This window comes from Neolamprologus brichardi, chromosome 3 (genome assembly GCF_056152115.1).
Source record: "Neolamprologus brichardi isolate AB-2024 chromosome 3, ASM5615211v1, whole genome shotgun sequence".
Classification (NCBI taxonomy): Eukaryota; Metazoa; Chordata; class Actinopteri; order Cichliformes; family Cichlidae; genus Neolamprologus; species Neolamprologus brichardi.
Genome location: NC_142106.1, coordinates 54,387,801 through 54,398,720, shown reverse-complemented (window position 1 = coordinate 54,398,720; position 10,920 = coordinate 54,387,801). Strand labels below are relative to the sequence as shown.

At 47.6% G+C, this 10,920-nt stretch overlaps 1 protein-coding gene across 1 annotated transcript in view; it reads left to right on the top strand.

Annotated features, from left to right (window-relative positions):
• The first annotated feature begins 891 nt into the window (after positions 1-891).
• LOC148105858 (focadhesin-like) overlaps positions 892-10,920 on the top strand; it is a 28,290-nt gene continuing 18,261 nt past the window's right edge. Inside the window, exons 1-14 of the mRNA XM_087839048.1 lie at positions 892-979; positions 1,146-1,339; positions 2,719-2,979; positions 3,388-3,492; positions 3,982-4,083; positions 4,180-4,307; positions 5,393-5,519; positions 5,634-5,768; positions 6,514-6,564; positions 6,696-6,779; positions 7,003-7,141; positions 8,448-8,636; positions 8,984-9,105; positions 9,206-9,298. Coding sequence (XP_087695174.1) covers positions 913-979; positions 1,146-1,339; positions 2,719-2,979; positions 3,388-3,492; positions 3,982-4,083; positions 4,180-4,307; positions 5,393-5,519; positions 5,634-5,768; positions 6,514-6,564; positions 6,696-6,779; positions 7,003-7,141; positions 8,448-8,636; positions 8,984-9,105; positions 9,206-9,298 — 1,797 coding nt within the window. The 5' untranslated portion in view covers positions 892-912. The remainder of the gene's footprint in view (positions 980-1,145; positions 1,340-2,718; positions 2,980-3,387; positions 3,493-3,981; positions 4,084-4,179; positions 4,308-5,392; positions 5,520-5,633; positions 5,769-6,513; positions 6,565-6,695; positions 6,780-7,002; positions 7,142-8,447; positions 8,637-8,983; positions 9,106-9,205; positions 9,299-10,920) is intronic.

Sequence of the window (10,920 nt, the reverse complement as noted above, 5' to 3'; positions counted from 1 at the left end):
CTACCAGGGAGAGCACACCTGAGTTTAAGGCCTGAACAGGTGTGAAACCTTTTGTCCTCCATGATGGCTGAAAATCAAGCGGGTCTCTGCCTCTGCTCATTTTCATGGCCGTCATCAGATTTGTTTACACTCACTTGTGTGATGGAGTCAGGCTGTGCACCCTCAGGCTACAGTCACATTAAAGAAAGCAGTGTTGGAGACGCTGTGTGACCAGAATTAGTGTGAAAAATTAGTTTAGACTAATTCTCACTGAAGCCATCAGAACTATGAACACGTGTGGAAGGAAGTAACTCAGCACGTTTTAGATTCGTCACCCTTTGCTTTGATCGCTGCTCTGATCCTCTGGATGAGCTCCATGATGGGTCACCTGAAGTGGTTTGTTCCCAGTGATGCTGAGCACTTGTTGGTCTCTGCGCTGCATCTCATCCAAACAGCTGATTAAAGCTGACTGAAACTCTTCATCACAGAAACAGTTGTAGTGACGGTTACACAGATCTTCTTACGTGGGGATTAAATGAACTGCTCTGCAGTGGTGATTGGTTCATGTAAATACAGAGTCTTCTTCACACACTGTCTCCATGCTGGGACCGATTCTGTTTACACGTTTCACCTTATTAACATCATTCACATCCTGCAGTTGGAGCCTCTCTGAGAGGAAGCCTGACCATCGATCCTGTCCACGCCTACAAAACCAAACATGCTGACTTATTTATTAGCTGTCAGTCTGCTGGTGATGTCAGTATATGGAACAAGATGCCTTCTGGCCTATAGAGGTTTACACATGTGGGTCAAATGTCCCCCATTGTGAACCTTGTCAGTGCTGTGATGTGTGAGCCCTCGGGCCTCTGCGGCCTGTATTGACCTGTTGGCATCGCTGTTTGTTTTCTGCAGGAGTTGCTGTTGGATGAGCTGATGATGGGCGTGGCCTTGCTCTTGTTGGAAGCCCCTTCAGATCAGCTGACCAGCCTTCTCAGACTTGGTAAAGTGATTATTTTGGACAAAGCTCTGCTGGCTTTAGCTTCCTTTAAGAGACTTTGAAGCAGTGAAAGAATTAGTGGGAACAAAACTAGGTTGTGTGTGCAGGTCATGGTTGGAACCTCACAGAGCTTTGTGTCCTACATGAGATATTCTTTCTCTCAACACAGCACTGAGTTTGGTCCCTGAACAAGCGGAGGCGTCGCCCTGGTTGAGTCCGGTCCTGATTCTCCCCGTGTTGCAGCTCCTGTCCTGCTTGGGTCTCACTGAGCCGCTGACTGACCAGAACACACACAGCACCAACCACAGGCTGGCTCACAGCCTGCTGCTCAGAGTTAGCAGGCCCGCAGATAAACCCCAGCAGGTAACCCAGCAGGTAACAGAGCAGGTAGCCCAGCAGGTAACCCAGCAGGTAGCCTACCAGGTAGCCCAGCAGGTAGCCCAACAGGTAACCCAGCAGGTAGCCCAGCAAGTAACCCAGCAGGTAACCCAACAGGTAGCCTAGCAGGTAGCCTAGCAGGTAACCCAGCAGGTAGCCTAGCAGGTAGCCTAGCAGGTAGCCTAGCAGGTAGCCTAGAAGGTGACCCAGCAGGTAACCCAGCAGGTAGCCCAACAGGTAACCCAGCAGGTAGCCCAGCAAGTAACCCAGCAGGTAACCCAGCAGGTAGCCTAGCAGGTAGCCTAGCAGGTAGCCTAGCAGGTAACCCAGCAGGTAGCCTAGCAGGTAGCCTAGCAGGTAGCCTAGCAAGTAACCCAGCAGGTAACCCAACAGGTAGCCTAGCAGGTAGCCTAGCAGGTAACCCAGCAGGTAGCCTAGCAGGTAGCCTAGCAGGTAGCCTAGCAGGTAACCCAACAGGTAGCCTAGCAGGTAGCCTAGCAGGTAGCCTAGAAGGTGACCCAGCAGGTAACCCAGCAGGTAGCCTAGCAGGTAGCCTAGCAGGTAACCCAGCAGGTAACCCAACAGGTAGCCTAGCAGGTAACCTAGCAGGTAGCCTAGGAGGTAACCTAGCAGGTAACCTAGCAGGTAACCCAGCAGGTAGCCTGGCAGGTAGCCTAGCAGGTAACCTAGCCGGTAGCCTAGCAGGTACCCAACAGGTAGCCCAACAGGTAGCCCAACAGGTAACCCAGCAGGTAACCCAGCAGGTAACCTAGCAGGTAGCCTAGCAGGTAACCCAGCAGGTAGCCTAGCAGGTAGCCTAGCTGGTAGCCTAGCAGGTAACCCAGCAGGTAGCCCAACAGGTAACCCAGCAGGTAGCCTAGCAGGTAGCCTAGCAGGTAGCCTAGCAGGTAACCCAGCAGGTAGCCTAGCAAGTAGCCTAGCAGGTAGCCTAGCAGGTAACCTAGCAGGTTACCCAGCCTGTAACCCAGCAGGTAGCCTAGCAGGTAGCCCAGCAGGTAACCCCAGGCCTGCTTCTCACATTCAGTTTTTGGAGTCTTTCTTTGAGGTGTAGCCACGTAATTCAAACACTGTTACAATAGTGCAGGTAGCTGTTAGGTGCTGAGTGGACAGAGCATTAGAGCACAGACGACATCCATCCAAAAATACTGTTTCCCTCTCAGTGTCATAGCAACAGGGCTGTCTTTACTGCCTCTTCTTCAGGGTCAGCATCCAGTCTCTGGAGTGTTGTTCCTCTGGGATGCTTTGCTTGATCCTTAAATTACACTTCATTAACATTCATGGTGCATCTGTAGCTTTGCTCTTTGTTCTTTCTCATTTGTTTCTCATGAATCTGTCTCCCTCAGCCTGCCCCATCACTGCCTCTGTCTCTGAGTTCCTGGTATAGTGAGCTCAGCGTGTCTTTGTCGGTACTGCGCAAAGTGGCCAACAATCCAGCAGCAGCGACCGATTGGCTGTTGGCGGTCCGCTCTGCCCTGTCGTCCAGCCAGCGCCTGTCCTCCTCTCTTGTCCTGATTGTGACTTATCTCATCATCATGGGTCAGGAAAACATCTGCCAGCTGGCTTTGAAAGCAAGCCAGGCTGTCGCTGCTGCCGACCCCTGCCAGGTAGATAACCCACACAACTGGTTCTCTTAAATCTGTGGCCTGAATATAAAGTAATGCATGTTGTTCCCTCTGACATGTAGATATGTTGTATGTAAGGCAGCTAGCTCGTGTTTGTCTTTCTAAGAGCAGTAAACACATGTTGATAACCTGGTGTTTTGGCACCAACACATGACTTTGAAATGGTTCAGATCAGCAGGAAGATAAAAGCTGTCACTGCTGTGTGATTGCTGCTAATCTGCTGCCGTATAAAGGGAGTGGTTAGGGAGTGCTCTAAGGGGACAGACTTCCCTCTGGACTTGTGTTGGAGTCACTAGCTGCAGATGAAGTGTGAAGTTTACCCCTCATTGTTTCATTGTACCCCTAATGTTTGGTTGGTGTGTTTGCTGATGTGGGCGTTTCCCTCTGCAGGTCCCGCCCCTCGTGCTGCTTCTTTTGTTCAAACTGACCAAAGAAAAGAGTCCCGTCCTGGCTCACGCTGTTCTCACAAGCCTGCCAAACCTCGGCACTCATAAGGTACGCAGCACGACTAAGAAGAACCTGTACTGACTGTGAGCGTCTGGAGACGGGGCTGGAACATCAGCAGCACCTTTCTACTTCATCCGAGCGCTCACAGTGTGTTTTAGTCCATCAGATGAGCTTTTATCTGTGGGGTCATCCAGGTCATGTAGTCTGAGGAGCTTTTCTTCATCCAGGAGGCTTCTAGAGTTTAAAAACCAGTGAGCCGCGTGTCCCAAATACCAGCATGTGAGCACAATCCACCAATAACAGTGAATAACTGAGATCAACACGGACAGTGTTTCTTGTACCCAGTTTGTAGGAGCTGGGATTGGACCACAGCAGCCTCTGTGTGGGATAGATGCAGTGCTCTGTAGTATAAAGCACTCTGTCAGTGAGCTGGACTCTCCAAACCAGCAGTCATCGTCTAACATCTGCCTTCTTCAGCTGTAACCGTGTGTTTCTCTTGTAAACTTGGCTCTGATCATATGTGCTGTAATATTCCAGCTTTGCTTCCCGATCGTGCTGCACAGTCTGCACATGCTGGCCGGCTCCCCCAAGCTGAGAGCAGTGGGACTGCGCCTCATGACCGCTCTGTGGAAGAAACAGGTTTGCAATAATAACGCATTACTATAAATGTCATATTCACGTGTTCAAAGCTTCTGTTTGTCTTTGATTGTGTGCTGCTTTGGTCATGTCTGTAAGGACCGGGTCTACCCAGAGCTGCAGCGTCTAATGAGCCAGCAGGACAGCAGGGTGGTGCTGGGGAGGGACGCCCAGTGGGAGCAGATCCTGGCCAGGGCCGCCTGTGTCAGGGACATCTGCAGAGAGAGGTGGGTCCTCCCATACTTACAGAAACAGTGGGCACTTCCTACATTCACTGGTTCATTCATTCAGTGGACTTTGCATGCACAGTGCAGACAGTGTGAGCTTCCAACACCAGGACTCTTCATCTTCCCTTCTGATGAGTAATAATCACTGACTGGACTCTTCATAGATGTTTCTGCTCAACAAGCTGATAAAAGTTCAGAAAAATCTTTGTTTTTTCAGTCACATCAACTTTGCTTGTTAAGATAAATGAATGCACTTTGTAGCTTTGCAGTGAATGAAGCCTCAGCTCGACGCTCCACTGAGTCCCTGTTTCTCCAAAAATCAGCAGGAGTCCAGTTTGAAATCTTTCAGAGCAGCTACACGTGACTGAATCCAGAAGGATCAAAGTCTTACAAAGTTCAGATCAAACAGAGAGACTGAGAGGCAGCTAACTTCCTGTCTCTGCCAGACTATCAAAATAAAAGCATACATTTGAAGCAAAAGAAATCAAACTATTATTATGTCAGTCTGTAAGCATTGCTTCCCATATAATACAACTCTAAGCAAGTGAGCCATAACTTTATAGTTTTAACCTTCAACCCAAAAACTATGTTGATCATATAAACTCCACAAACTGCATCCAGGCTCCTGCACACGTCCTTTACATGTTAGCTGTTAGCTAATGCTTGTCAGTGTTTGTGAACTGGCCTTTATGTGTGTTGATGAAATCAAACAATGATTTTATTTGATTATTTCCTTTGTTCTAACCAGCTGGTGCACACTGCTCATCGTCCCGGGGCCTGTTACACCTGCTAACATGTACATGCAGCTTTGTTAGCATTAGTGAAAACCTGGGAAACCCTCTGGATGGATGCTACAGTACAAATTTAGCAAATCATTGAGCGGTTTCTTGTTCTCACAAATGCTTACGTTTGCTTTTATTGTAAAACATTTGCAGCCAGAAGAGTTTGCAATGATAAGAAGCTGTGTGTGGCATTTACTTACTTACACGTGTCCTGGCACTTTTAATGCTTTTTAATAAAAATGGTAACAAAATGAGAAGAAACACATTTTCCACTTTGTCCACGCTGATGTGTGTGTTAACCAGGCCTTACCAGCATGCAGGGGACATGGTGGCTGCCATTTCACTCACTTTAAAACAGTGCAACAGACCAGACCTGGCAACCCCGGCTGCTCTCGTCCTGCAGGGACTACAGGAGCTGTGTCGAGCAGAGGTACCTCGTCTGTCTCCATTTGTCTCTTTAAATTCAGGAATCATCTTTTTTCTGCATCATAACTTTTGAATCTTTTCCAAAGTTCTGGTCTTAAAAGAAATGTTTCTTTCTCAGGTGGTGGATATTATCTCAGCATGGAGAACTGTTTGGCCTGAGCTCAGCTGTCACTCACAGCCAGAGGTGGTTCAAGCCATCGCTGAGCTTTTGGCTCTGGTGCCTCAGCTCACAGTTAAATCAGAGCAGTACGAGGTGCGTCGTAACGTTCATGTTCCTCTGTGTTGAGGAGCTAACAGAGTGACACAGGAACTCCACCAGGTTCTGTTTTTCTCTGTGGTTCTGTCTGTAAACAGGACTCTCACCAGCTGTTTGTATCACCTCACTGTAGAGTCACATCTCTACATCACTGTGTTTGGTAGCTAAAGTTAGCACATCAATGTAAAGTTGTGTAGAAGCACAAAGTACAGACGTGTGAGGGTCCAGTCCTCAGAGTCCTGCTCTGCTCGGACTTCACAGTAACTAATAAATGGATCAGCGAGTGTGAGCCTCTTTTTAAAAACAGACGTTTTGGTAATTTGTTGCTCTGGAGGATTCAACACAGCAGCAGAGGCCGTCCAGCAGATGAATCCTAGACCATGCAGTGCTGCTTGTTGGAAAGCTCTCCTCCTCTCTAACAATGATATGGCAGTACAGCTTAGGTTTGCAAAGTGGCATCTAAACAAACACAAGACCAAAGGCCAAAACCAAACATACGTATTAGCACAGGACGCCTGATAGGGATGCTTTTGGGTTGCAGCCACAGGACCTGTGCAGCACCTTGCAGTCACTGAGTCAGACACAAACTTCTCTGCTGTGTGTGTGTGTGTGTGTGTGTGTGTGTGTGTGTGTGTGTCTGTGTCTCTGTGTGTGTGTGTGTGTGTGTGTGTGTGTGTGTGTGTGTGTGTGTGTGTGTGTGTGTTAAATGTGCTTTAAATTCACTTCTTATTTTGGTCATTAGAAATTAAAAGAAGAGGTGGTCAGCATTCTCTGGACTTATGCTCTGAGCGAGGTCTGTATATACTGTATCCACACACAGCTGACATGATGACTCCTACATGCACAAATATGCTGTGATGTCACATAAGTTTCATCCTCTTGTAGGAAACAGAAACATGTGTCTGCACCTTTGTGTTGTAACAGGATCCAGAGGTGGCCAGCTGTGGCTACAGGGCTTTGGCAGCCTTTCCTGAAACAGATCACACCATCAACCACCTTCCTGAGGCAGTTAAGAGTCCTGCTCCACTCTCATAACAACATCAGAACAGTTTCTAACATATTAGCCAGATCATTTTGCAATGTTTCTTTATTAATTGTCCTCAGACGTTAGTCAGGTGTAACTATGAGGCACTAGTTAATGAGGAAGCTGATGTTTCAGTTACTTTAGCGTGTTCAGAAACGTCCCTATACGCCGCCGTGTGTCAGCTCTTCTCTTCTCTCTGATTGGAAGGCCCGACCACCTGCAAAGCTCCCTGAAAACGAAGAAGATGAACAGAGTAAAGAAAAGGAGGAAGATGAGAAGGATCTCTCCGTCCCAGGCTCATCTTATGTGAAGCTGATGACTCTCACCACCTCGTCTGTTCTTCCAGGTAAACTGGAGCAGCCAACAAACCAACAGGTCGTATCCTGTCGTCCCGACAGAATAAACTGCTTCTAGAGATCCATCCAGGATCTACTCTCGAGACAATGAGTCTGGGACAACAGCGGGACCCGACATAATCCACGTCTACTGTTTAAGAAGCGTTCAGTGATCAGCGGTCTGTAGATATGGGGAATGCTAAAGGCACGAACACAGGACTGAACCGTCCTGGCCATCAAACCACGGCCCGATAACTCGCCTCTCCACGACACAGGAGCTACTGAAGCTGTGGAGGCACATGAGCCAGTACATGAGCAAAACTCTGAAAAGCATTAGAAACAACACAAAAGCTCAGCTGCTGGTTCGTAGGGCTGCTATCGTGTCATTCTGACAGTACAAGAGCACTTAAGACTAGGCAGACCAACCTGACTCTATGCCCCATTCATGCACACTGACCTGCTTGTTACTGTGCTTCAGTGCACTGATAACATTCATCAGGAACTGTGGGAGACAGTACTGGAGTGTGCAGTGTCCCAGCTTCTGTCTGCAAAGGCTTCAATCCCCAAAGCCAGCTCATCACTAAGAGGTGATGTCATCAAATGTCATCCTGTAGATGACATCAAGCTGTATGGGAGGAGTCAGTGAGATCCACCTGGTGAGGCCAGCAGGATGAAGATCAGTCAGAGCCAAATCCGTGCAGATGCTGAAACAGATGCTGAGAAGCCCGATGAATGGTAGAAAGATCCAGATGCTTAGAGGTGAGCTGTGGTAGGAGGGAGTCTACCACGGCTGCAGACTGTGCAAAGGTGCTACGGACATTTTCCACCACGTAGTAGCAGGATGTAAGATGCAAGCTGGGATAGCATAAACTCAAAGCACAACCAGGAAGCTGTAGTGTATAGAAACACCCGCGCCACATGTGGACTAGAAGCCCCGTCGAGCCGGTAGTAGGAGTAAGGGTCGGGGGTGCTTCAACTTCCAGAGTAGCAGCGACTGGAGAACAAGAACAAAGTGGTCTTAGTGGCAGTAGGAGCGTTAGAGGCTGTAACCCTGAAAGCAGCTTCCAGGAGAGTGCAGTCCTGGGACCGCTAAGATACTTTAGGAACACATGTACGCTGCATGATGTTACAACATTTTTGTTTAGCACAACTGTTCATAACCATCAACATCAGCTGTTTGAGCTGTTTGAGCTGCACAGAAACAGACATCAGGTGTTTGGTGTGTTTCCTGCTGGAGAGATCGTGGATCTGTCACATCTGCGTGTGATACTGAGTAATGCTGATGATGCATTGATGGTGTTTCTTTTATGTTTCCAGCCTTCGAGCTCTTCTTGACGTCACTGGTGAGGCAGGAGATGAGTCAGATGCCACGGGGAATCTACTTCTCAGCCCTGAGGGGGGGTAACCTCCGCTCAGACCAGGGTAAAACGGTGGCAGGGATCCCGTCGTTCATGCTCAAGACCTACGAGAAAAACAAGCAGCCTGGGCTGAAGCCAGGACTGGCAGGTGACCCAGTGACACCTCTCATTTAGTTGGTGTCAGTGATATCGACTGTGTGGTGTCGTTGAACATCACTATGAACATGTTGCTGCTTTGCCTTTAAACTCTGTAAAATCTGTCAGTCAGCATATCAAAGTTGTGTTTCTTAAATTGGTGAGGAAGAGAGAATATGTGGAGCTACAGGAAGGGACGTCTTTCTGAGGAGAGGTTTGGAAGATGAAGATATTCTGCAGATTTAATCTGTTTGGTTCTCATAAAGCCAGGACATGGTGGAGATTTCAAACAGTGTGTCTGTACCAACACGTCACTGTTGGAAGCACCATTATAACTCACCCTCTCTGTCTGTGGTGCAGCTGGGCTGCTTCTGTCGTACAGTCTGTCTGTGCAGACCGATCGTGCTGGGAGACCCATCAGCCGCTTCCTCGTCAGCCGCAGCCGCAGTTACCAGCAGACGCTGACAGCCCTCGTTCATGAAGTACGTGTTGTCTTCTTCCATTGCTTTCTCTCTTGTTCTTTGTCGTGCACGCAGAGCTTGAAAGAGGAACTGTTTCCTTCTTCTGTGTTTTGGTGCACAGGTCAACATCCAGCCCTCTGAGTGGCACCGTGCCCTCCTCCTGCCACAGGCCTGGAGGGGCTTCATGAGCCGAGCTTTCTACGCCGTTATGGAGGTTTGTGCAGGTGTTACAAAAGCAGCACTGAGTGCTTCATAGAAATAAATGGTGTGGACAAAGAATTCAGTAGACTAAAATGCACATCATGAAGCGTGACTTCACCAGCTGGTAGTTCTGCCCTTTCCATGTGGCACCAGGACACAGTAAGACATACTGGGTGATGTGCAGCCTAACTGGAACCTACACAACACAAATGTCAGCCAGTCTGTCCTCCACAGGCCTCAGAGACCTCTGACCTTACAGTAAAGGTCTCAGAGACCTCTGACCTTACAGTAAAGGCCTCAGAGGCCTCTGATCTTACAGTAAAGGCCTCAGAGGCCTCTGATCTTACAGTAAAGGCCTCAGAGACCTCTGATCTTACAGTAAAGGCCTCAGAGACCTCTGATCTCGGACAATGTCGGATTCGATACTGTTGACCATAATATCCTATTAGACCGATTAGAACATGCTGTAGGTATTACAGGTATTGCACTGCAGTGGTTTGTATCATATCTATCTAATAGACTCCAATTTGTGCATGTAAATGGAGAGTCCTCTTCACACACTGAGGTTAATTATGGAGTTCCACAGGGTTCAGTGCTAGGACCAATTCTGTTTACATTATACATGCTTCCCCTAGGCAGCATCATTAGAAGACATAGCATACATTTTCACTGCTATGCAGATGACACCCAGCTCTATCTGTCCATGAAGCCAGATAACACACACCAATTAGTTAAACTGCAGGAATGTCTTAAAGACATAAAGACCTGGATGGCCACTAACTTTCTGCTTCTTAACTCAGATAAAACTGAGGTTATTGTACTCTGTGCTGAAAAGCTTAGAAATATGGTATCTAACCAGATTCTTACTCTGGATGGCATTACCTTGGCCTCCAGTAACACTGTGAGGAACCTTGGAGTCATTTTTGACCAGGATATGTCCTTCAACGCACATATTAAACAAATATGTAAGACTGCGTTCTTCCATTTGCGCAACATCTCTAAAATTAGAAATATCCTGTCTCAGAGTGACACTGAAAAACTAGTTCATGCATTTATTACTTCCAGGCTGGACTACTGCAATTCATTATTATCAGGATGTCCAAAAAACTCACTGAAAAGCCTTCAGCTAATCCAAAATGCTGCAGCAAGAGTACTGACAGGGACTAGAAAGAGAGAGCATATTTCTCCTGTTTTGGCTTCCCTTCATTGGCTTCCTGTTAAATCCAGAATTGAATTCAAAATCCTGCTCCTCACATACAAGGTCTTAAATAATCAGGCCCCATCTTATCTTAATGACCTTGTAGTACCATATCACCCTATTAGAGCACTTCGCTCCCACTCTGCAGGCCTACTTGTTGTTCCTAGAGTATTTATATATAAATAAAATTGAATTGAATTGAATTGAATTGATCTTACAGTAAAGGCCTCAGAGGCCTCTAATCTTACAGTAAAGGCCTCAGAGGCCTCTGATCTTACAGTAAAGGCCTCAGAGACCTCTGATCTTACAGTAAATGCCTCTGATCTTACAGTAAAGGCCTCTGATCTTACAGTAAAGGTCTCAGAGGCCTCTGATCTTACAGTAAAGGCCTCAGAGACCTCTGACCTTACAGTAAAGGCCTCAGAGGCCTCTGATCT